The sequence below is a fragment of the Pristiophorus japonicus genome, chromosome 6 (genome assembly GCF_044704955.1).
Source record: "Pristiophorus japonicus isolate sPriJap1 chromosome 6, sPriJap1.hap1, whole genome shotgun sequence".
Taxonomy (NCBI): Eukaryota; Metazoa; Chordata; class Chondrichthyes; family Pristiophoridae; genus Pristiophorus; species Pristiophorus japonicus.
Genome location: NC_091982.1, coordinates 103,820,870 through 103,843,719, shown reverse-complemented (window position 1 = coordinate 103,843,719; position 22,850 = coordinate 103,820,870). Strand labels below are relative to the sequence as shown.

At 41.7% G+C, this 22,850-nt stretch overlaps 1 protein-coding gene across 3 annotated transcripts in view; it reads left to right on the top strand.

Annotated features, from left to right (window-relative positions):
- The window catches only part of LOC139265746 (plastin-3-like), a 123,420-nt gene extending 100,861 nt beyond the window's left edge, over positions 1-22,559 (top strand). For all 3 annotated transcript variants that reach the window (XM_070883090.1, XM_070883092.1, XM_070883091.1), the window contains exons 11-16: positions 9,692-9,770; positions 11,638-11,752; positions 11,843-11,976; positions 12,932-13,055; positions 20,388-20,512; positions 21,325-22,559. In XM_070883090.1, the coding sequence (XP_070739191.1) occupies positions 9,692-9,770; positions 11,638-11,752; positions 11,843-11,976; positions 12,932-13,055; positions 20,388-20,512; positions 21,325-21,457 (710 nt within the window). In that variant the 3' untranslated portion in view covers positions 21,458-22,559. The remainder of the gene's footprint in view (positions 1-9,691; positions 9,771-11,637; positions 11,753-11,842; positions 11,977-12,931; positions 13,056-20,387; positions 20,513-21,324) is intronic.
- Positions 22,560-22,850: the final 291 nt, after the last annotated feature.

Genomic DNA, 22,850 nt, shown 5'->3' with positions numbered 1-22,850 from the left:
TGACAATTCTGACCGATCTTTCAGCTACACCATTCGAAGCAGGATGATATGGTGCTACCAATGTGTGTTTGTTACCGTTGTCTGGCACATTTCATGGACCGAAATTGCGGTCCATTGTCTGACACCATTTCTTCAGGCAGACCATGGCATGCAAAAATATCGAGTAATTCATGCAATATACGCTCTGTAGTAGTAGATGACTCCATATGTTGTACTTCGAGCAATTTTGAATGACTATCAATTAGAACCAGAAAATTATCACTGCCCCTCTTGCAAAAATCAATATGTATTCTTTGGAATGTTGGCCAAGTCCATGTTTGCAGCGGCGCTTTAGCTGGCATGGCCTTGCAGTCTTGACATCGTACAGTTACTAACTAATACTTCTTAGTCTTTATCCAACCCAGGCCAATAAACCTTTTTGCTTTCATGCCAGTATGCTAACTCTGAAGTTCCGTCAAGACTTTGGCCCATAGTGCACTGGGAATTACTACTCTCGGCCCCATTTTAAACAACAACAACAGCAACAACTTGTATTCATATAGTGCCTTTAAAGTAGTAAAATGTCCCAAGGTGCTTCACAGGAGTATTATAAGACAAAAATTTGACATCCCTGCTCACATGATAATTCGATCTGATTTGTCTAAATGCGTCTGATCGTCAGACCATCCTCGCATAGCTCCAGAACCGAAAATAGGCCTACTGTAACGTGGCATCGTTCTGTGTGTGCTCTGCAATAACTGAGGTGGTGACTGGGAAATCCTCATCAACGACATCTAGAGTAAAAATTGACTGTTCACGGCCAATTTCAGAATCTTCATGAGACAATCTTGAAAGGGCATCTGCCACTGCATTCTGCTTTGATGTATGATAATCGATTTTGTAATCATACGGAGACAAAAAAATAACCTATCTTTGCATCCTGAAGGCTGCCATAGATGGAATTTCCGCCTTTGTGCTAAGGATAGCTAGTAACTGTGATCAGTTACTAGCTTGAATTGGCGTCCCCAAAAAAACTGGTAACTTTTTAATACCAAATATAAATGCGAAAGCCTCTTTCTCAATCTGGGCATAATTTTGTTTGCTTTTGTCGACCATATATGATGCAAAGGCAACCGTTTTTTCCTGCCCGTCATTCATAACATGGCTGATCACTGCTCCCACACCATGCCCAGAGACATCACATGCTAGTCTTAGTTCACGAGGCAGTTTATAAGGGATGAGAAGAGCACTACTGCTCAAGCATCGCTTGCATGTGTTGTATGCATTCTGTTGCTCTTTGTCCCATATCCAACGCACACATTTCTTTAATAAATAATGGAGTGGTGCGAGTGCCATTACTAGTCCAGGAAGGAAACAAGCATAATATTGGACCATGCCTAAAAAGGATCGGAATTAAGTAATGTTTTTCAGTTCCGGAGCCATCATGATGGCTTGCACTTTCTCCTTAACTGGTTGCTGATCATTTTCATCTAACTGCAATCCTAGCTAAAGCACCTCATGCTGTATGAATGCACATTACTCCTCTTCAGCTTCAGATTATGGTCATTGAAATGTCTGAATACTTCTAAGATTTCCAGGTTTACCTTCTCTGTGCCGGTGGCTATCAACACATCATCTTGATTGCACAAACAGTGATTTATTCCCTGTAAGATCTGATCCATGGTAGCCTGAAATATCTTTGGTGAGGACTTGATACCATAGAGCAATTTAGTGTATGAATATAAACCTTTGTGAGTGTTGACTGTCAGATACTGTTGACTATCCTTGTCAACGTGGAGTTGAGCATCAGCATGGGAGACATCCAGTTTTGTGATGACTTTGGCTCCTGCCATTTCTGCATACAGGTCCTGTGATGTCAGTAAAGGGTAATGTTCATTATCAAGTGCACGATTCAGAATAATTTTATAATCCCCACAGAGCCGTACCGTTTTGTCTGCCTTTGGAACTACAACTAACGGGGTGGCCCAGTCACTCCTCAGTCTTCACTAAAACTCTATTTCTCCAACTTATCAAGCTCTTGCTCAACCTGCGATTTTAATGCATATGGTACCAGCCTTGGTCTACAAAAATAGGTTTGACATCCAACCTAATCCAATTATGTGCATTGTATCCCTTGATGCCCTCGTATGAGTCCTCAACATCTTAGCATATTTCTCCAGCAGAGTATCTAGTCAGACTTAACCATTTCTGTACTACAGATGTTGTACCAATCCAAACAAAGCACTCTTGCCCAATCTTTGCCCATATGTGTCGGCCGATTGTCGTATTTCGCTATAATAAGCTTGCTTGTTGCCCCTGGTTTGGTACTATACACTCCATTTGTCCAAGGGTCTGCAGTTTTTTCCCTGAATATGTTTTCAGCTTTGCTGAGCTCGCTTTTAATGGTGTGCCCCTGAAATTCTTGTAATACACATCCTGACTCATTATTGAGCAATCAGCCGCTGTACCTTTTTGTCGTCGGAATCCATCGATTATTAATCAATACTAACGTTCTGAAATCCTGACGAGGAATATATTGCCTTGCCCTTCACTGCCTATAGACCAAAACCTACCCTGTTCTGATCAGTTTCCACCCAGTGAAGTCTTTGATTATCATTGGGCCTGTCCTTGGATTTACATGTGGCTGCAATGTGTTCCCTTACTTGGCACCAGTAGCATCTTGCCCACTTGAATTGACATTGTTGTGCGGTATGGTTGCCATTACACCTATGACATTGATTATTCTTGGTTTCATAACTCTCCCTCTGACTTATCCTCTTTGTTTCTACAGCCCAGTGGCTGTGAACTGCTACTACTGCTGATAATGGGTGAAATTCCTTAATATTTTTTTCTGCCACCTCCATGGAGGTGGCTATCTTGCAAGCTTTCTCAAGAGAGATCATTCATACCTAACAATTTTGACTGGATGCATTCATCTGTTAGTCCACATACAAATTTATCTCGAAGAGCCCTATTTAAGAATCCTCCAAAATTGCAGTGTAGAGATAATTTTCTTATGGCAACAATGTATTCACTGATAGTTTGATCAGGTCTTTGGTTTCTGATTACGAACTTGTAGCTCTCCGCTATTTCTAAATGATTCTCCAATATCAGTAGTACGTCTGAGAATGAAGCATCCTTAACCTTTCTCGGGGTTGACAAATTCACTAAGATACTATAATTCTCTGCTCCAATCATGACTGACAGAATAGCTTTCAGCTTCGCCTGAACTGCTTGATTGCTTAATTGTGAACCTGCCACACCTGCTGAGATTTCATTGCTGTCATTAGCTTTAAAAAAACATTTGCAATCTTTTACTGTAGGATCTAAATGATTCCTTATTCTTATCAAAAGCTCCCAAATTACTGACATAATTGTCACATCCATGTTATCTTCTTAGCTTCGCTTAATAGCCGTTAATCACTCTTGATAATCTTGAATTGCTTTTCAATGACTCTGGCTTTCCACAAGCTCCTTTTGTCAGTTCAACACTGTTCACTATTCACAAAAAAAAATGTTACGGCCAGACTCTCATTTGGGGACTATGCTGCCGATATAACTGCTTGCTGTACTCCACTTGCATTTGCCTTCTCATAAAAGGAAATTCCACCAAAATGTCTTCATGATGAAACTCCCATTCTCTTCACCATTTTGTAATGTATTTACTTCATAGGTTCTTTGCTTAAGAATTCATAGAAACACATTGCTATTAAAAACTAGTTGGTTTATTAACAAATAAACATTACACATTACCAGTTCATCCACTAGGTTCACAACCTCATTGTGGATGACCTAGACTCAACCGACTGGTGTATTATTGAGTCTTGTGAACATCACGTGACTGACTAAGCCACTCACAATGCAACAGCTCTACAACTCTTTTAAATTATAACTTTAAGCCAAGTGCACAATGACTAGAACCTGCAAATTAACAAATAAATGTTCAAGGGAACCTTAATAAATCAAATTAAAATCCTGTTCTCTGTTGTAATGATGCACTCCAGTCCCTCCGGTGCCCACAGAACGCCTCGAGCGTACGAGTCGACACCACGCGCTCCATCTTTAGGGACACCCAGGCGCGAACGTAGCTGTGGAAGAGAGGCAGCCAGTCGGGCTGAACGACCCCCTCAACTTCCTGGACCTGTTAATGGCCACCTTGGCCAGGAGCAGTCGCATGAGGAGGCCCTCCGACCTGCCCGCTTCTCTGCACCGGGTGCCCAAAGATCAGGAGTGTGGGACTGATGTGCAGCCAAAAATCGAGGAGCAGCCCCTTCAAATAATGGAAGAGGGGCTGTAATGTCAAACACTGTATTTAAAAACATGGAACACGGACGCCTCCAGACCGCAGAAATTGCAGGCGGCCTGGGGGTCTGTGAACTGATTTTTAAAAACTTATTGCACGGAACTGCCGTGTGCAACACCCTCCAGGCCAAGGTGCCAATAGATAAAAGGAGGTCTCCCGCATAGAGAGCCCTTCATTGGGGACCCCCGCCTCCTCTGGATGGTAAGGTGCTGCGCCATGGCGTGTTCGAATGGCAAATGAGGATGGCAAAATGGAGGGTGTGCGAGAGCAGCCAATACAGGAATCCCTTCCACTTAGAATGGAAAGGGGCAACAGCTCTACAACTATTTTGTTGTAAACTAAACTAATAATCAAGATTAAAGGGGGGGCATACTCCAAAAACTTTTCAAGTGCCCCCTTGTTTTTTTTTTTGGGGCACAAAAACACACATTATACAAGTGCCCCCTGGCTAAAAGGCGGGGGGGCGGGGGGTGGCACTAAAACCGACAACTTAAGCAAATTAAACTTTAGACATTAAAATCAAATTAAAATTTGGTTGCTGGGCGTGATGAGCAACAGCTCTACAAATCTGCGAGCATATTCACAGGTGCATACATTACACCCAGGAACTGAAAGCCAGAGCTGGAGGTGAAATTGATTGTCCTTGACATCAAGGCAATATTCAACTGAATATGGCACCAAAGTGCCCTCGTAAAACCAAGGTCAATGGCTGGGGTCATAACTGATGCAAAGGAAAATGGTGGTGTTGTCAGAGACCAGTTATTGCAGCCCCAGCTGGAAGAGTTCCTTCGGTTAGTGCCCGGAGCCCAAGCATCTTCAGATGCTTCATTGGTAAATTTCACGCCATCATAAGGCCAGGAGTGGGGCTGTTTGCTCACAATTTGACAGCATTCAGTGCTACTCATAGCTTCTCTGTTAATGAAGCAACCCATTCTAGCCAATAACAGGACCAGAACAACATCTAGGCTTGGATTGAGAAATGACAGGTAACAAGTGCCAGGCATGCATCATCTCCAACAGGAACAAAGCCCAACTGCTGACCTTTAACCATCAATGAATTGGAGGTCAACATTGACCAGAAGCTTAACTGGACCATCCACATCAACACTGACCATAAAACACCAAATAGACTAGGTAGTCTATTATAAGTGGCTCACCACCTGACCCCTTAAAGCCTTTCTACCATCTATAAGACTAAGGGATGGGTGCACATGCAACACTTAACTTTGGCACCACCAAAGAAAGAACTGTTTAATTGGCACCTGCTGTTGGGCTCAGTATCAACTTCCTTCACTACCAGTATACTGGAGTTGCAGCGTATACTATCTAGAGCAGATGTTCCCAAACTTTGCTTATTGTGTACCCCCTTCCAGATCTACCAGCATACAGGCTTTACACTGGACATTTACTGGGTAACTGAAACCACGCTGTAGTGTACGATGATTGGAGGTGAGGGCGCTGTACATCATAGTCTCTCTGCATCTGTATTCTGATTGATACATCTTGAAGTAAATTAACTACTTTATAAAATAAATTCCCACAGAGTTTTAAAACTTTGCCTGAGTAGCCTAATATAAAAATACAATAAATATAATAATTAAAATCCACCGTTGGACAATTTCTCCCACGTACCCCCAGAGATGTCTCGTGTACCACAGTTTGGGAACCCCTGCTTTAGAGGATGTACTGCAGCAACTTGTTAACTTTACCTTGTGACTTTGTGACCGTTGCCACTGAGTCGGACAAACGGCAATGTCCTGGGAAAGCCATCATCTCCAAATCACGTACTCTTTTATATTGCTGCCCCTTCATTGGGCCCAAGTTTCGGGCTGCGCCGTTGGACATCCGTTTTCGCGCCACAAAGTGCGCCTAAAAAAAACTTACCTATTCTCCAGCTCCCTGCAGGTCCTCTGAAGCTGGGTGCGGCGCAGCATAAGCTGTGGGGGGGCGGAGCTAGGTCCCTACGCTGAAAACTGCTGGGACCTCTGCACATACGCGCTACAGTGGGCGTGCATGTGCAGTAGCTCCAGGCGCCCAAAACTGTGGGAGGGGCCCGAAGCATGCAGCCCCTAGCCCTGGCCGAATGGCCTCACTGGGGCTGCGTGGATAAGGCTCAGCTCCCACCCGACCCGCGCTCTCCCCACCCCGCCCCGGCGACCCGACCTCCGCTCCCGCCCCCGGGACCCAAGACCCGACTCCACCTACCTGTAGATCCAGCCCCAAGTCTTGGGCCCGGCTGTTCAGCCTCCTTCTCTCCCTCCCGCCTCTTCCCCCTTCTCCCTCCCCCCTCCTCCTCCTCCCCTCGCTGTCAGAAACACAGACACTGACAGAGACACACTGGGGGGGGCCGTCCCAGCACGCTGTTGGAGGACTCCCAGTTCTGCAGTCGGTAAGTAGAACATGTTTTATTTATTGATAACATTTTTTGTATTTTTTATTAATTTTTTTTGATTGATTTATTGATGTATTTATCATTTATTATTGATGATGGCTCTTTATTTGTAAAACTGAAGTGTTTAATGTTTGTAAACTTCCCTTTTAAACCTCCCCTCCCCCCCCCCCCCCATTCCCAGTGCCTGATTTGTAACCTACGCCTGAGCGTACAAAAATCTACACTTACTCCATTCTAAGTTAGTTTGGAGTATGTTTTCACTGCCTAAACTTTTAAAACGGGTGTAAGTGGCTGGACACGCCCCCTTTTGGGAAAAAAAATCTGTTCCAAACTGAACATAAGAATTAGGAACAGGAGTAGGCCATCTAGCCCCTCGACCCTGCTCCGCCATTCAACAAGATCATGGCTGATCTGGCCGTGGACTCAGCTCCACTTGCCCGCCCGCTCCCCGTAACCCTTAATTCCCTTATTGGTTAAAAATCTATCTGTGATTTGAATACATTCAACGAGCTAGCCTCAACTGCTTTCTTGGGCAGAGAATTCCACAGATTCACAACCCTCTGGGAGAAGAAATTCCTTCTCGACTCTCTTTTAAATTGGCTCCCCCATATTTTGAGGCTGTGCCCCCTAGTTCTAGTCCCCCCGACCAGTGGAAACAACCTCTCTGCCTCGATCTTGTCTATCCCTTTCATTATTTTAAATGTTTCTATAAGATCACCCCTCATCCTTCTAAACTCCCAATGAGTAAAGACCCAGTCTGCTCAATCTATCATCATAAGGTAACTCCCTCATCTCCGGAATCAGCCTAGTGAATCGTCTCTGTACCCCCTCCAAAGCTAGTATATCCTTCCTTAAGAAAGGAGACCAAAACTGCACGCAGTACTCCAGGTGCGACCTCACCAATACCCTTTACAGTTGCAGAAGGACCTCCCTGCTTTTGTACTCTATCCCTCTCGCAATGAAGGCCAACATTCCATTCGCCTTCCTGATTACCTGCTGCACCTGCAAACTAACTTTTTTGGGGATTCATGCACAAGGACCCCCAGGTCCCTCTGCACCGCAGCATGTCGTAATTTCTCTCCATTCAAATAATATTCCCTTTTAATGTTTTTTTTTTTCCCCCAAGGTGGATGACCTCACATTTTCCGACATTGTATTCCATCTGCCAAACCTTAGCCCATTCGCTTAACCTATCTAAATCTCTTTGTAGCCTCTCTGTGTCCTCTACACAACCCGCTTTCCCCCTAATCTTTGTGTCATCTGCAAATTTTGTTACACTACACTCTGTCCCCTCTTCCAGGTCATCTATGTATATTGTAAACAGTTGTGGTCCCAGCACCGATCCCTGTGGCACACCACTAACCACCGATTTCCAACCCGAAAAGGACCCATGTATCCCAACTCTCTGCTTTCTGTTAGCTAGCCAATTCTCTATCCATGCTAATACATTTCCTCTGACTCCGAGTACCTTTATCTTCTGCAGTAAGCTTTTGTGTGGCACCTTATCGAATGCCTTTTGGAAATCTAAATACACCACATCCATCGGTACACCTCTATCCACCATGCTCGTTATATCCTCAAAGAATTCCAGTAAATTACTTAAACATGATTTCCCCTTCATGTATCCATGTTGCGTCTGCTTGATTGCACTATTCCTATCCAGATGTCCCGCTATTTCTTCCTTAATGATAGCTTCAAGCATTTTCCCCACCACAGATGTTAAACTAACTGGCCTATAGTTACCTGCCTTTTGTCTGCCCCCTTTTTTAAACAGAGGAGTTACATTTGCTGCTTTCCAATCCACTGGTATCTCCCCAGAGTCCAGAGAATTTTGGTAGATTATAATGAATGCATCTGCTATAACATCCGCCATCTCTTTTAATACCCTGGGATGCATTTCATCAGGACCAGGGGACTTGTCTACCTTGAGTCCCATTAGCCTGTCCAGCACTACCCCCCCCCCCCCCCTGCCCCCCAGTGATAGTGATTATCTCAAGGACCTCCCTTCCCACATTCCCGTGACCAACAATTTTTGGCATGGTTTTGTGTCTTCCACTGTGAAGACCGAAGCAAAATAATTGTTTAAGATCTCAGCCATTTCCACTGTAACTGACTAGAACTGGAGCAAATTAAATGCCGAGAATTGCAATTTCTAAGATACTCCATTCTAAACCAGTTGCTCCAAAAAAACAGGAGCAACTCAGGCCGAAACTTGGCCCCATTGTTGCTGACTCTCCCCAAGGATTACAGTGGTTCAAGTAGAAGGCCCACAACTATATTTGCCGAACATCTGGGGTTGGGCAATAAAATTGAGTCTTCTAAGCCTCACCCACATCCCAGAAAGAAAAATAAAACTTTATCGCTAGGTTGTGCAGAATTGTCAATGGTCTGAGTGTGTGTCGAAAGTTGAAAAATCAGGTGTCGGTGCATAATATGTAGGAGGAAGGGAAATTGAGCAGTGGACATGTTCGGAATTTGTTCTTGTCTTAAGTTATCTATTTATCTACGAACTTTGCATTTGTTGTGCACCCAATATTCCGCAACATGTTCAACCAAGTTACAAATGCAAAACACTTTTTTCCATTTTAAAATGAAAAGGAAAAGCCAGACATTTCTTGCTGGGTCATTCTGACCAAGAGCCAGAAATAGACCAGTACCCTCTATTTGGCCACAAGACTTCAAGATGTAGCTACCATGACCTGCAATTACTCATTTAGGTCATTTCTACACAGCAAGTGCATGAGAAGCAGCCTTAAAGGGATAATTCCACTTTACCAGATAACTGCGCTTCCAGACTACCTGTGAACAATGCCACAGGAGGTCTACTATGATAGTAAGAAACTTGAGGGTTCCATTGTAATTTTTCAAGCATGCATTTTCATTAAAATTTCCTCTAATGGTGTTGGGGAGCGGGGTTGCAAATGTTACCTTTATGTAATAAGTTTTGCTCAAATGGAAATAATTAATTTCTCCAACAGTTTTCTTTCGCTAACAATTGTACGTTTTTTGCACTTCAGGTGAAACGCGTGAAGAGAGAACCTTCCGCAACTGGATGAACTCGCAAGGTGTAAATCCACAAGTGAACCATCTCTATAGGTAAGAGGAAATATTTTCACCTGAAATGAAAGAGATGATTAATACAGTTTTGGTTTAACAACTGGGTTCAACTACCAATTACAAGTGTTAATATGGAGTGATTGGGACCAATTTTAACTGTCCGCCAAACAGGAACAATGGCCCTCAAATCGGAGTGATGGACGAACCTCCCCATTCCTGCTCTGATCCTGCATGTTTTTCCCAGGGCCTTTTCGAACTGGGCCAGAAGTCCATCTGAATCAGGTGGGAGCCTTGTTAAGTTATGTAAATTGGGATCCCGTGATGTACACAGGTACAGGGTTGCAGGTACAAATAGGCGGAGCAACTGCCACGGATGCTCTGCTCAACTGGATGGTGAGCGGCCTAATCAGCCGTCCTTGAGGGACTTTAGAGGCCACTCAGAAAACAGTCCAGGAAAGAAACAACTTTTTTTTGGTGGGGCCAGGAGGAGCAAAAAAATTCTGTGCTGCTGCTGGCCAGTTCCGGAGTCTTCTGCTGCCAACCCTTCCTGGGGATTGCTTCTCATTAGAGGACACTTAGATCAGCCCAGAAGCAATTAGTCTCGGAGGTCAATTTGAGGGTAATCTCATGCACTGGGGAAGTATGTCTGTGGATCAGCAGGTGCTCAGCTTCTCCCCAAGGTCAGAAAAAAACAACAGGGACTTTTTATTTTTACTTAAAGAAATGTGATAAAAATTTGCTTATGTAACAATGTGTGGCACCTGCTATATGACAGGCAGACCTTAATTTTCAGGAATTTGTTTTTGGCATGGCAGTAGACAAGTTGAAACATATACTGCAATGAAGGAAAACTATGCTCTTGTGTTTTGGAGTCGCTTTTTAAAAAAAAAAGTGTCACATTACCCTGCGACCCTACTTTGCATCTCTGTCCTTTTAGAAATGATGTTTCCTAACACAGTAACACCTGGATTAATCTGTGATTAGACTGCATGAGGCATGAACATTAATTCAAGGTGCATTTCAAAAACTAACATTGGGAAAGCCACGGCAATCTTGCCTAAGGTTCAATATGATGTGTTCACTCCCATTAGTAGGCCAGTTGTGCTGGCCAATTTTGTGCTGATGCAAAGCTGGAATCTTTGTGTTAATGTATGATGGGTAGTGTAGTTTAGGCCTTGGGTCTCCTGAAAATAGGTGGCTCAGAAATCAAGTCTCCCAATTTGAACTAAGCTAAGCAAATATTAAGCTATTTCAGAGATGGTCTCGTGTTGCTGCAACTTTGGACTGGCTGTAGTGTAACTGCAACTGTTACATAGCAACTTTTTTACAAAGATCCCACCAGATCACGTGGGACCCTTTTTATTGAGCTTAATTTCTCAGCTTTATAATAGCTGATTGTCTCATCGCCCTTTTAACCTGCCTTCCGGTATGGCTGAGTAAAGCTCTGGTCATGCATATGTGGCGTGCTGTTGTTTGACAACTGGCCAAAAAAGTGATAGTTCCACTCTGCTGACTTCATGGCACTCTAAACAAATGCCAGCTTCAAACTAGTATTTGTATATTAGTGCCTTTACAGTGAATATGCAACACACTTTATATGGGAAGCTCAATTAGGGCAGATTTGAAACCAAAACCTTTTCTTTAATATCAAATCTATCTATAAATGCTAATAATAAAGGCGCTGTATAAATACAAGTTGTTGTTGAACCTTTCTGCAGGACTGTTAATCGGAAATCTGTTTCAACACAAAAATCTGGAATATTTAGTGTTAAATTGTGATTCCTCTGAGATTGGGTAACAGATTTGGTTGAATCGGAACATTTAACGCAGATTCTAGGAAGACGGCTACAGCTCTGTTTGTCTTTTAGGCTTTTTTGAAATATTAAGAATTTTGTTCCTCTTACAGTGACTTAGTAGACGCTCTCGTGATATTGCAGCTGTACGAAAAAATCAAGGTCTCAGTTGACTGGAATAAAGTGAACAAGCCGCCATATCCCAAACTAGGTGCCAACATGAAAAAGGTAGGTTGGTTCCTACCCTAAAGGCGTAGAAGGACACTTAGCAGAATTTAACTGGCTTTATTATTCTAAAAACATGTTTTATTTATTTAGCTGGAAAACTGCAATTATGCAGTTGACTTGGGAAGGAATCGAGCAAAGTTTTCTCTTGTGGGCATTGATGGGAAGGATCTGAATGATGGAATCTCAACATTAACTCTAGCCTTGGTCTGGCAATTGATGAGAAGGTACTAGCACTGTTACAAAATTCTGCTAAAAGACTGTTCAATAATAAAACGGGCCTGAAATTCCAATTGAGGTCTTCCCGCGGGTAAACGAGTGAAATAGGGAAAAAAGATGCGCACTTATCTGTTGCTGCTGTGCCTGTTGGAACTTCTGAGCCTGAGGCCTCTGGTGACTGCGCGTCGCAGCGCGTGCACGTGGGGACGTGCGCAGGCCGGGGTCTGGAGACAGCAGCCAATCAGGTGTAGTATAAATTCTCACTCATAATAATAATAATAATAATAATAATGAGTTCTGTATGTCGGGAACTCCTATTACTATGAATGAGAACCCCGCCCCAAAACACCCAAAACATAATTTAAAAAAAGAAAAGAAATTACATAGTTAACATTCATTTAAATTAAAGTTCTTTTTAAAAAAAAAAGTCAGGAAAATATTTTTTTTGTAAGTTATTTTTAATTAAGCCTTAAAATAAACTTACCGTAGTGGGGCGGGCTTTTAAAAATAAAATGTGTTTCTATAACTTTATTTTAAAATGTCTGTGTATTTTTAAACACTTGCGCCTGTAAAACTATACAGGCGCAAGATTTTAAAGGACATTTGCAGGGCAAGATATTCATAAATACCGGAAATCTTGCCCTGCATGCGCATTGCGCACTGAAACCCAGCTTTTCTGATGCCCTCCAGGGTCCGTAGAAACTTCGTATGGACCCAGGACATCGGAATTTCCGGGCCATTGTATTTCACTGCGATTTGTTGATGTATGAGCAAGATATGGGTGGCATCATTGCGACCTTGCATTTAAATACATTATCGCCTAGATTTTCAAGTAGGTATTGCTTCAATACAACTGATTTAAAACAAATGGGTTATTACAAGGTCAGTTGGGATGTCTCGGCATTTAAGTCAAGTGTTAACTATTTTCACATTTGTCCTAAAATTACAATTGTGTATTAATAGGTATACACTGAATGTTCTTGAAGATCTGGGTGATGGTCAGAAAGCCAACGATGATATCATTGTCACTTGGGTAAATAAGACATTGAGAGAGGCAGGCAAGTCAACTACCATCCAGAGTTTTAAGGTAAGCAGTTTTTAAAAAAAGTCACGGCTCTACCTTTCTGTGCCCGAGCTGAGATTGTAAGTAGGTGATTTCCTCGCAGGTAAATCCTTCTCAGCGAGTGGCTGGGAGGTGCACGAATGCACCTCCAGACAATTTATCAGTTGCCTTTTAACCTCAGTTGGTAGACAGCTAGGTCATTGTGGTGGACTTGCTGTGAAGACCTGTGTGAGCATCAGTCTTCAGCTTCCTCCAGACAAAGCTTCAAACACAACCATGTATTTGGAACGAAGTATATTTAATAATAACCAGTAACAGTGTGTTAGAGTTTCTGGGTTGTTGCCAATTAACCCTTTCACTCCTAAGATCCAAAGGATTCGACTTGACCCATATTGTTGACGGTAATTGCAGTTTATTCAGTGTAAGCGAGACGTGATACATTGTAGCATCGGAGCACTAGTTAAACAAGATGCAATCAAGATTTATATTGCCCGTTATGCCTGGTAGAAGTCGAGATCTCCGCGCCGACCCTGGCCTCTAGGCTCCCTCATCCTCCTGGTGTGATGTGTGGGTCCTCCGCTAACCCAAATCCCTCCTCTGTTCGTCTGGTGGATATTCCCAAGCTCTATTCTGCCGAATGCCTCTACAACCTAAGTGTCTGAGAGACCCCTTCTTGTACCCTTAATCCCATTCAAAACCTGTGGAATCCTTCTGAACCAATCACTGGCATACACCCCAAACCCAAAATCCAATGCTAAAGATGCCATATCCGCAGCACCTTGGTTTTATACAGATTCTAATTTTGTGACGCCCTGACATCTGTTTTTGACCATCAAGACTCATATCTGGGATAGCTGTGGCAATACAAACAGAACAGGTCTCCATAATGTCCATGTTGTTTCCATGAGGGGCCTATGTTTTTAATTCACTGCAGATATCATAACATTCCATGATCTTATAGTCCCATTGCCTCTTATCTCAGTCCCTGGAATTTTATTAATTTCTCTAGTGTTGTTGCCTGTTTTGTTCAGCTAGGAAAGCATCTTTAATTTGGCCAAGCAAGGCCGAGCGCCTTGGTTTCTTCCATTTTATTCTTTCATTTTAAATCTAAGTGATTCTACACAGGGTATACTACACTAATTTAAAAAAAAAATATTCAAGAATCTCTGTACCTTATGTAGCAGTTACATAATACAAACTTGAACCTATAACTAATGATACTTATTTCATTTAGTTCATGTTAGTGGGGGTAATCCGAAATGGAAACTTTCACAGAGTCCATTTCTTTTGAAGGGGAGGAGCAACCTCCAAGCCCCTACACAGGTTCGATTCACCGTTCCGGTTCCAGTTTCAGTTTTGCCCCACCTGGGGTATCCTCTGTTCCTACGAACAATGGCGGACAGGTAAAGACCATCTGGTTTATCGAGCCTGTCCCACACAATTGAGATACTTTGTGTATCACAACTTATACACCCCACCCGAAACCATGCGATCTCCAATGAGAGGCAAAAAAACAGATTTTAAAAAGCCCAGGCCAATTTGGGGGGAAAAAAATCTGGGAAATTCCTCTCCGACACATCTCGATGATCAAAACTAATCCAGGAGATCATTCTGGCCCTGAATTCCCTGCAGTACCTACCTTCTGTAAGAGGTGGTCTCTGCTGCAGCCAGAAACAAATCCAGCTTTCACTTGAACGAATTCAGCGAGTCTGCATCCACCACATGAAAGGCAGCATGTTCCAAAGGTCTACTATTATCTCTGAAAAGAACCACCTCCTGATGTCGAACCTAGATCTAGCCCTTTACAACTTAAATTTGTGACTGCTGGTCTTGCCTAATTTATTTCAATTAAATAGATTGTCAGCTGGAACACCGTCTATTCCCTTCATTATCTTATAAACCTCAATCAGATCTCCCTAAGTCTACGCTGCTCTAAAGTAGAGTCCCAACTCTTTTAGCCCATCTTGATAACTAAGATACTTGAGACTTGGAATTAGTCTAGTGGCCCTCTTCTGCACCTTTTCCAGAGCCTCAATATCACCCACCATGTGAGAAGACCAAAATTGGACACAGTATTCCAAGTGCAGCCTGATTAAGGTCTTGTACAAGGACAAAACAGTAGGCCTCATCTTATACTCAATTGTCCTATGGATACACCCCAACACCCTATTTACTCTAGCTATCGCTGCTCATGTAGCTTTAAGGATGTGTGCATTAGAATGCCCATCTCTTTCTACCTCCACCAACTTTAATGCCTTTCCCTGGAGGGTGTATGAATTGAGCATTTGTCCTGCCCACATGTATAACACTGGACTTATCTAAGTTATACATCATTTTCTAGTCTTGAGCCCAATCTCCCAACACATTAAGATCTGCCTGAAGCAGACAAGCATCTTCTACAGTTCTAATACTCGCTCAGGTCTTGGTATCATCTGCAAATTGTGCACCCAGCCCCAAAATACAGATCATTAATAAAAATAATAAAAAGCAAGAGTCCCAACACTGACCCCTGCAGGACACCACTGGTGACTGGTGTCCAAACAGATCCAAACCCATCTATAACTGCTCTTTGCCTGTGTTCTGCCAGCCAGTTCTGAATCCAACTCAGTATATTTCCACTAATACCAGAGGCTCCGATCTTATAGTGAAGCCTTTTATGCAGTATCTTGTCAAAAGCTTTTTGGAAATCTAAGTAGACAATGTCTTACCGGGCTTCCCTCATCCACCAACTTTGTAACTTTTTCAAAAAATACAATTAGATTTGTGAGACGTGACTTATTTTTTTATGAAGCTATGTTGGGTGTCTCTAATATGTCCCTCCCTATCCAAGTGTTCATATATTGCATCCCTTATGATCCCTTCAAGCATCTTACCTATTACTGATGTTAAACTGATGGGCCTGGGTCTGTCTTGTCACCGTTTTCAAAAATGGGGACTACATTAGCTTCATTCCGATCAGTAGGAACCATTTCAGAGTGCAGTGAGCTATTAAAAATACAGGCCGGGGCTCTCACAGCACATGCCCCATCTCCTGGAGGACCCTCGGGTGGATATCATCCGGCCCTGCTACTCTATTTTCAAGTTCTTAATTCTTTCTAAAACAATGTTTATCTATGTTAATGTTACTAACAAAACTAGTATTATTAAATTCTAATGTTCGAGCAACATCTTCAAGGGTGAAGACTGATGCAAAGTACTCATTTAATATTTCCACTATACTTAGTGAGTCCTTTGTAACCTGTCCTTGAACACCCTTCAGTGGCCCAATAGAGTCTTTGATAGTTCTCTGACTCTTCACATAACTAAAAAAGCTCTTCCCATTACTGCCACAGTTGTCTACAATCCTCTTTTCCATTAGCCTTTTTGCTGATGTGATCAGCTTTTGTTTTTTTTACTTCCTTGTATTCAACCCTGTTTATTTGAGTATTAAATATTAATTTATAGAAACATTTCTGTTTACGTCTTATTTGTCTTAGTACATAGCCAGTCAGCCACTTTGGCTTTTTCTTACCACATTTCCTTTTCATTTTGGGTACGTTTCTTTTCCACATTGTTAATCTTGTTCTTAAAACCTTTCCATTTATATTCAACATCAGTTGCATACCACCTCATTTCTTCCTGATCTTACCCTACCTCTACACTGCTTCGGATCTTCCTCAGTTATATGTGTGTGTCATTAATTCGTAATATCATGATAATGATACACATTTGGCTTATAAGTCAAGTCAAAAAGGGAATTCTTCCTTCACTTAATTTCCTTCCAGAGTTGAGACACTTCTAGCTGTCCAGTGAGGTGCTTAAGCCTTTTTAACATTTTTTACTACACTAGTTACATATATCAAATACCCTATCATTACAAGTTGGAGAACTACCCGAGTGTGTGAAATAATACGAACCCAAGGGCGAGCTGATGTACTAAGTCCAATATCCCACCAGTGTGACGCATCTCCTGTGCTTTCAATTTCAACATCTATTCTCGAGTTTTCTTGCTCTAGTACATAGAAATTCTTCAAGGAGTTCAGTCGCATCACGAGCTCACTGAAGTCCTCAGACAACAGTGGAATATCATTCCTCATAATTGTGCAGTGCATACTTGAGTGTCTCATTTAATATCAGTTTAATTTGAGCATAGGATTTGATTAAAATGTATTGTTTGATGATTGTGTGTGGATGCGGAGTAAAACAACACTGGACCTTTCAATGGGACAGGACCTGTTAGTCCTGTAAAACAATAGTTGCGGTGGTAGTAACACAGTAGTTCCTTTGCCTTGATCATTTTACACACACCTGGATTCCTTCCTCAATCAAGTACGTTGTCACCACAGTGCAGGTAACATTGTACATCCTAAGGAAGAATCCCTCGTAGGTGTTCAGACTAGAGTTTGAGTAGGAGCTTGCCTCTTCTTTCCTACTCACTCCATCTCCTACCACTCTTGGTTCCCAATTCTACTGTGTCACTTTGCCCACATTAAGCAATGCACTTGACCGTTCCCATGCTTCACACAGGAGGCACCAACACAACCATCTCATACTGGCTTTTCCAACGCTCTGTTACCTACAAAACACAATTATTACAGTCGGGATTTTAATTTAGTCTTGTGATCATTAGCGCAATGACTAAGTACATACATTTCAAGCAACAATGATGCATACAAAGATATTCATAAACTAGTTATTTTTGTACACTATTAACATTTAATCAACAAATCATGGACTTGAAAGATTCTCCAGATCTCCCTTTTACTCACATGGATCTTGTGGATCAGTCTTGCTAAATTTATTTCTCCCTAGCCCTCCGTTGTTCCAATCCAAATATTATGTTGCTTTTTTCTTAAATTGTAATCTCTCTGACAGGTACCAGTCTGTTTAACTCTCTCCTGATTGTTTCAAACCATAACCACTAACAAGTGAGCAACTGCTGCACTCCTTGTGTCTCTTACATTCTCATTTTCTTTCTGATTCTCTCCCCTCTCTCCATTCATCTCTCCTCTTACTCCTATTTCTCTTCTCCTTCCTTTCTTTCACTCCTTCCTTTCTCGTTCTTCCTTCTCTCTCCTCTCAACAACTCCTGCACGGAGAAAGGAGTAGAAATTCAATGGTCAGAGGCCAAAGTGGTGTCTGAGAAGTGATCTAGTGGAGATGTATCATATGGTTAAGGGAATAGAAAAAGCAAATCTGGAATATTTAAATTAAATTCTATGGGGAACACGGGTTCAAAGTAGTAAAAGGCAAATTTAGGTCTCATATTAGAAAGTATTCTTCACACAGAGTGATCAATGTTTGGAATAAGGTCCTACGAAGAGCAGTGAAGGTGCTGAAATGGGTAGACTTTAGGATCTCTCTGGTTTGACAAATTAGGTTTGGCCAAATGGCCTTCGTCATCGATAATTATCTTGTGATCTGAGTTTTGGCCTTCGTATTGAGGACCTGTTCCATTACCATCTGAGGGCAATGCATCTTCAGTCATATAACACACATAGACTGGCATAAAAATCTTCAAAAGGGTATTTGTTAAATCAAAATGTTGATCTTAAACACACAAGACTAGGCCAGAATCTATTAAAGGACCTGAATGGTGGTATTCTTACTGGCTTCTTGGTTGGGTAAGGGAATGGATAATGAAGAAAAGAAGTGAGAGATCGTCCTCTGCTTCCCTGAGCTCATAATATAAGGACACCAAAAAGACATGTGCATATGTGTAGCAGTGTAACATGTTCTTCAAACATCTCAAAGCACTAAACATACAACAAATTGCTTTCAATTGCAATGTGTTGGGAAATGAACTGTATGTTGCTAAATGCGGCAGTAATTTTGCACACAAGACACACAAATAGCAGTGAGGTATGATGATTTTATTTGTTTTGGTGATGTTGGTTGAGGGAGAAAAATGTTGCCTCAGACACTGGGAGAGCTCCTTGCTCTTTAATTGCATATCTGGGAATTTTCAACATCCTCTGAATCTCTGGGACAGGAGACAGAGACTTGCTTTACTGACTCACTGGGTACTGATGATGATGAAATGGAAGTGATGGATGAATTTACGTACCTGCGAAAATTGCAGCTACTTCCCCAGATATGCGCCAAAGGTGACATGAAGGAAAAACTTTTGTACGCAGCAAGTTGTTAGGATCTGGAATGCACTGCCTGAAAGGGTGGTGGAAGCAGATCTAAGCGTGGCTTTCAAAAGGGATTTGGATAAGTACCTGAAGGAAAAAATTGCAGGGCTATGGGGAAGGGGAAAGGGCAGAGGAGTGGGACTAGCTGAAGTGTTCTTGCAGAGAGTTAGCACGGGCTTGACGGGCCGAATGGCCTCCTTCTGTGCTGTAACCATTCTATGATTCTATGTGAAAGAGGTAAAAAGACACACTACTCTGATTGGAAGAAGGCGAAGTCAAGATGGACACAAAAAGGGTACTAAATTATGCTGGCACCTAGTTGACAAGGTATTCTACAGAGAGGTGGACTCAAAGACTGAGAAGCACAGGTTTGCTTTTGGTTTATGCTGTGCAAGACGGGGGCGGTCAGGTTTCAGCTGGGAGGACAGAGTGGCCTGCTAAAGTCATGAGCATTGACCTATCTGCAGTAATGACTATGTTACCATAAGATAGTGATGAATAGCTGAGAAGGTATCCCAAAATAGTGGTTCTCCAAATGAAGGAGATAAATAACAAAAGTGTAAATATATCCTGTGGAGTAGCTATTCTGATCCTTTTTGTTGTTACCTAAATAGGAGGTCTACCTTGTATTACAGTGTCCAGTGCTTTAGCTTCTCCCATTGTCAGCTTTGCTCATTGATCTCACACTCTCATCTTAGGCACATGGTCATTGATTCAAACCCCTTCCAGGACTTTAGCACATAACCAAGACTGATGCTTCAGTACAGTACTGAGGGAATGCTGCATTGTTGGAGATGCCAACTTTTGGATGTTAAACCGCAGCCCAATCTGTTGAAGTGGATGTAAAGGATCCCATGGTACTTTTTTGAAAAACAGCAAGTTCTACTGGTATCCTGGCAAGATTTATCTTTCAATCAGCACAATCAGAAAACATTATTCTGTGATTTAACATATTTACAGTTTGCCAGAGCTTGCTGTTTGAAAATTATCTGTCACATTTGCCTACACAACAATAGTGACTGCACTTCAAAAGTTGGTTCATCAGCTGCAAAGTACTTTGGGATGTCCTGATATGTGAAAAGTATATAAATGGAAGTCTGTTTTTTCTTGCTGAATGTAATAACAAAACAAACTTGCATTTATATAGCAGCTTTTCAGGACACAAATGTCACCAGGTGCTTCAAAGAGACATAAGGGATTGTAACAATTCATAATCTAATGCAAAAACTACTTTACACAGGACAGGAACTTAAGTTCAAGTTTGCCGATACTGGATTTGATTGATGCTATTCAACCTAACTCTATTAACTATGAACTGGTGAAGACTGGGGTCCTTTCTGATGACGATAAGCAAGACAATGCCAAGTATGTTGCCTGAACTTTATTGGTACTTTTAAGTGACACCGTTTCTCTTATACTCATGTAGAAAGTCAATTGTGAATGTATTTGATAGTAAATTAGATTTGTGTTAGAAATCGTTAAGTATTACTGGAAAAAGACCGTCATACAAGAACATAAGAAATAGGAGCAGGAGTAGGCTATTGGCCCCTTGAGCCTGTTCCACCATTTAATAAGATCATGGCTGATCTGATCTTGGCCTCAACTCCATTTCCCTGCACTCCCCCCATAACCCTTGACTTCCTTATCATTTAAAAATCTGTCTATCTCCACCTTAAATATATTCAATGACCCATCCTCCACAGCTCTAGGGCAGAGAATTCCATAGATTTATGACCCTCCGAGAAGAAATTCTTCCTCATTTCCATTTTAAATGGGCGACCCCTTATTCTGAAACTATGCCCCCTAGTTCTAGATTCCCCCACGAGGGGAAACATCCTCTCTGCATCTACCCTGTCAAGCCCTTTCTGAATCTTACACATTTTAATAAGATCACCTCTCATTCTTCTAAACTCCAATGAGTATAGGCCTAACCTGCTCAACCTCTCTTCATATAAACAACTTTACAATCTAGGCACGTGCAGAGCATTTAAAACATCTGGCCCTGTGCAATAGCAAATATTATATAATTTCTACACACAGTATCTGTACTTGGAACTCACATGATCTGTGAAAAGTAGCTTAATAAATAGTTTGCAAACGGAAAAGAGCTATATTTAAATGCAACAGGTGATGCAGATGGAAAATGAGCAGTAGTGATATGTTTCTTTTCTCAACAGATACGCTGTGTCAATGGCTAGAAAAATTGGAGCTCGCGTATATGCCCTTCCAGAGGACCTGGTTGAAGTGAAGTCTAAGATGGTTATGACTGTTTTTGCCTGTTTGATGGGCAGAGGAATGAAGAGAGTGTAAACAAGATGCTGACTTATCAAGATAAATGTCACCACAAGCAAACGATTGGCCTTTCAGATATTTCCAGGTTGAAATATACTGTTGGCAGAACTAGTTTTGTTTTTTTGCTTTCCAAGACTAGAACAAGGTGCTTGGGAAGAGAGGATTGCATATATTATTTTTTCCTGAAATGGTAATCCATTAATTTAGCAAGGTACACAATGAAATGTATTCATATATAAACACAGAAGATGCCAATATACTCTGTTATATCTGCACCATCAGGTTTCTCCCCCTCAATTAGAGTACTGATCATATATTGTGGTCGGACATGGATTATGCTGGGCTTTTTGAAGTTGGCTTTAGACTGTTTGGTTTAGAGGTAATTGGTGATGTAATCGAGATGGTTCTCATTTTTGAACAAAAACTAAAGATCTCACTTTTACAGAATTTGACAATCACTGCTCTTTGTTGCATTCCATATAATTAACTTGGTGATTTTTTTCCCCCATGATGTGTGCATACTGTTCACTATATATTCTAGCCCAACATTGCTATTCTTCTGTGACTCAACACAATTTGCAGTATAAGTTACAATGAAAGATTCTAGACCAAACTTTTTTACTATTTAGCGATGCTGACTGACATATTGTGCAGTTGAAGCATTTTCTGTGTGTATTTTATTTTTGGTGAAGATTGCATTGCCCTTCTAACTTTTCTTTCCAGGTATAGCCTTCAGTACATTCCATTGTCCAAGTAATTATGAAGCATTTTACTCTGTATCTTGATATCTTTTTAAAATTGCTTTTTAAAAAAAAGCCACATAAGAGATCAATACATTTTATTTAAAATATTACGCAATCATTTTATGCAGAAAAGTGCCAAAGTTCTTGAGTTTAGAGAACTGCATCAGAATTAAACGTGTTGGAAAAGTAGGGCCTTTGGGGTGCTTTGGTTCATCTCAGGGTTCCCAAAGTGGAAAATGCCAAGATGTTTGAGGTGTGTTTTAAGTCCTGGGATTTAGCGTTTACTAATCTAAATTTTTAATTGCTCAGCAAAGCTTTCATTAATATTGTATGGAAATGGTGGCAAAGGTTGATGAAAATAAAAGTTTTGATACATATGTGATACTTTGTTTTTTTTCCAGTGTACAAAATGTTCTACTTTTTCCAGGTTAAGCAGGAAAGCAATAGATGATCCAGCAAATTTTGGGGTCGAAATTCAGCTCCCCAAAAACGCCTCTTACCGCCAGAAAGCAGCGGCAAGGTGGCGGAATAGAGCGGCTGCTGACTTACGGTCCAATGGCCGCTGCCAACGAAATTTAGCTCGGGGATTTTTCTGGTGGTCCCCACTTCCGCCCTGCTGCTGCCGACCGGTCCTAAGTTCGTCATCAAAGGCCGCACCTCAATCGCAT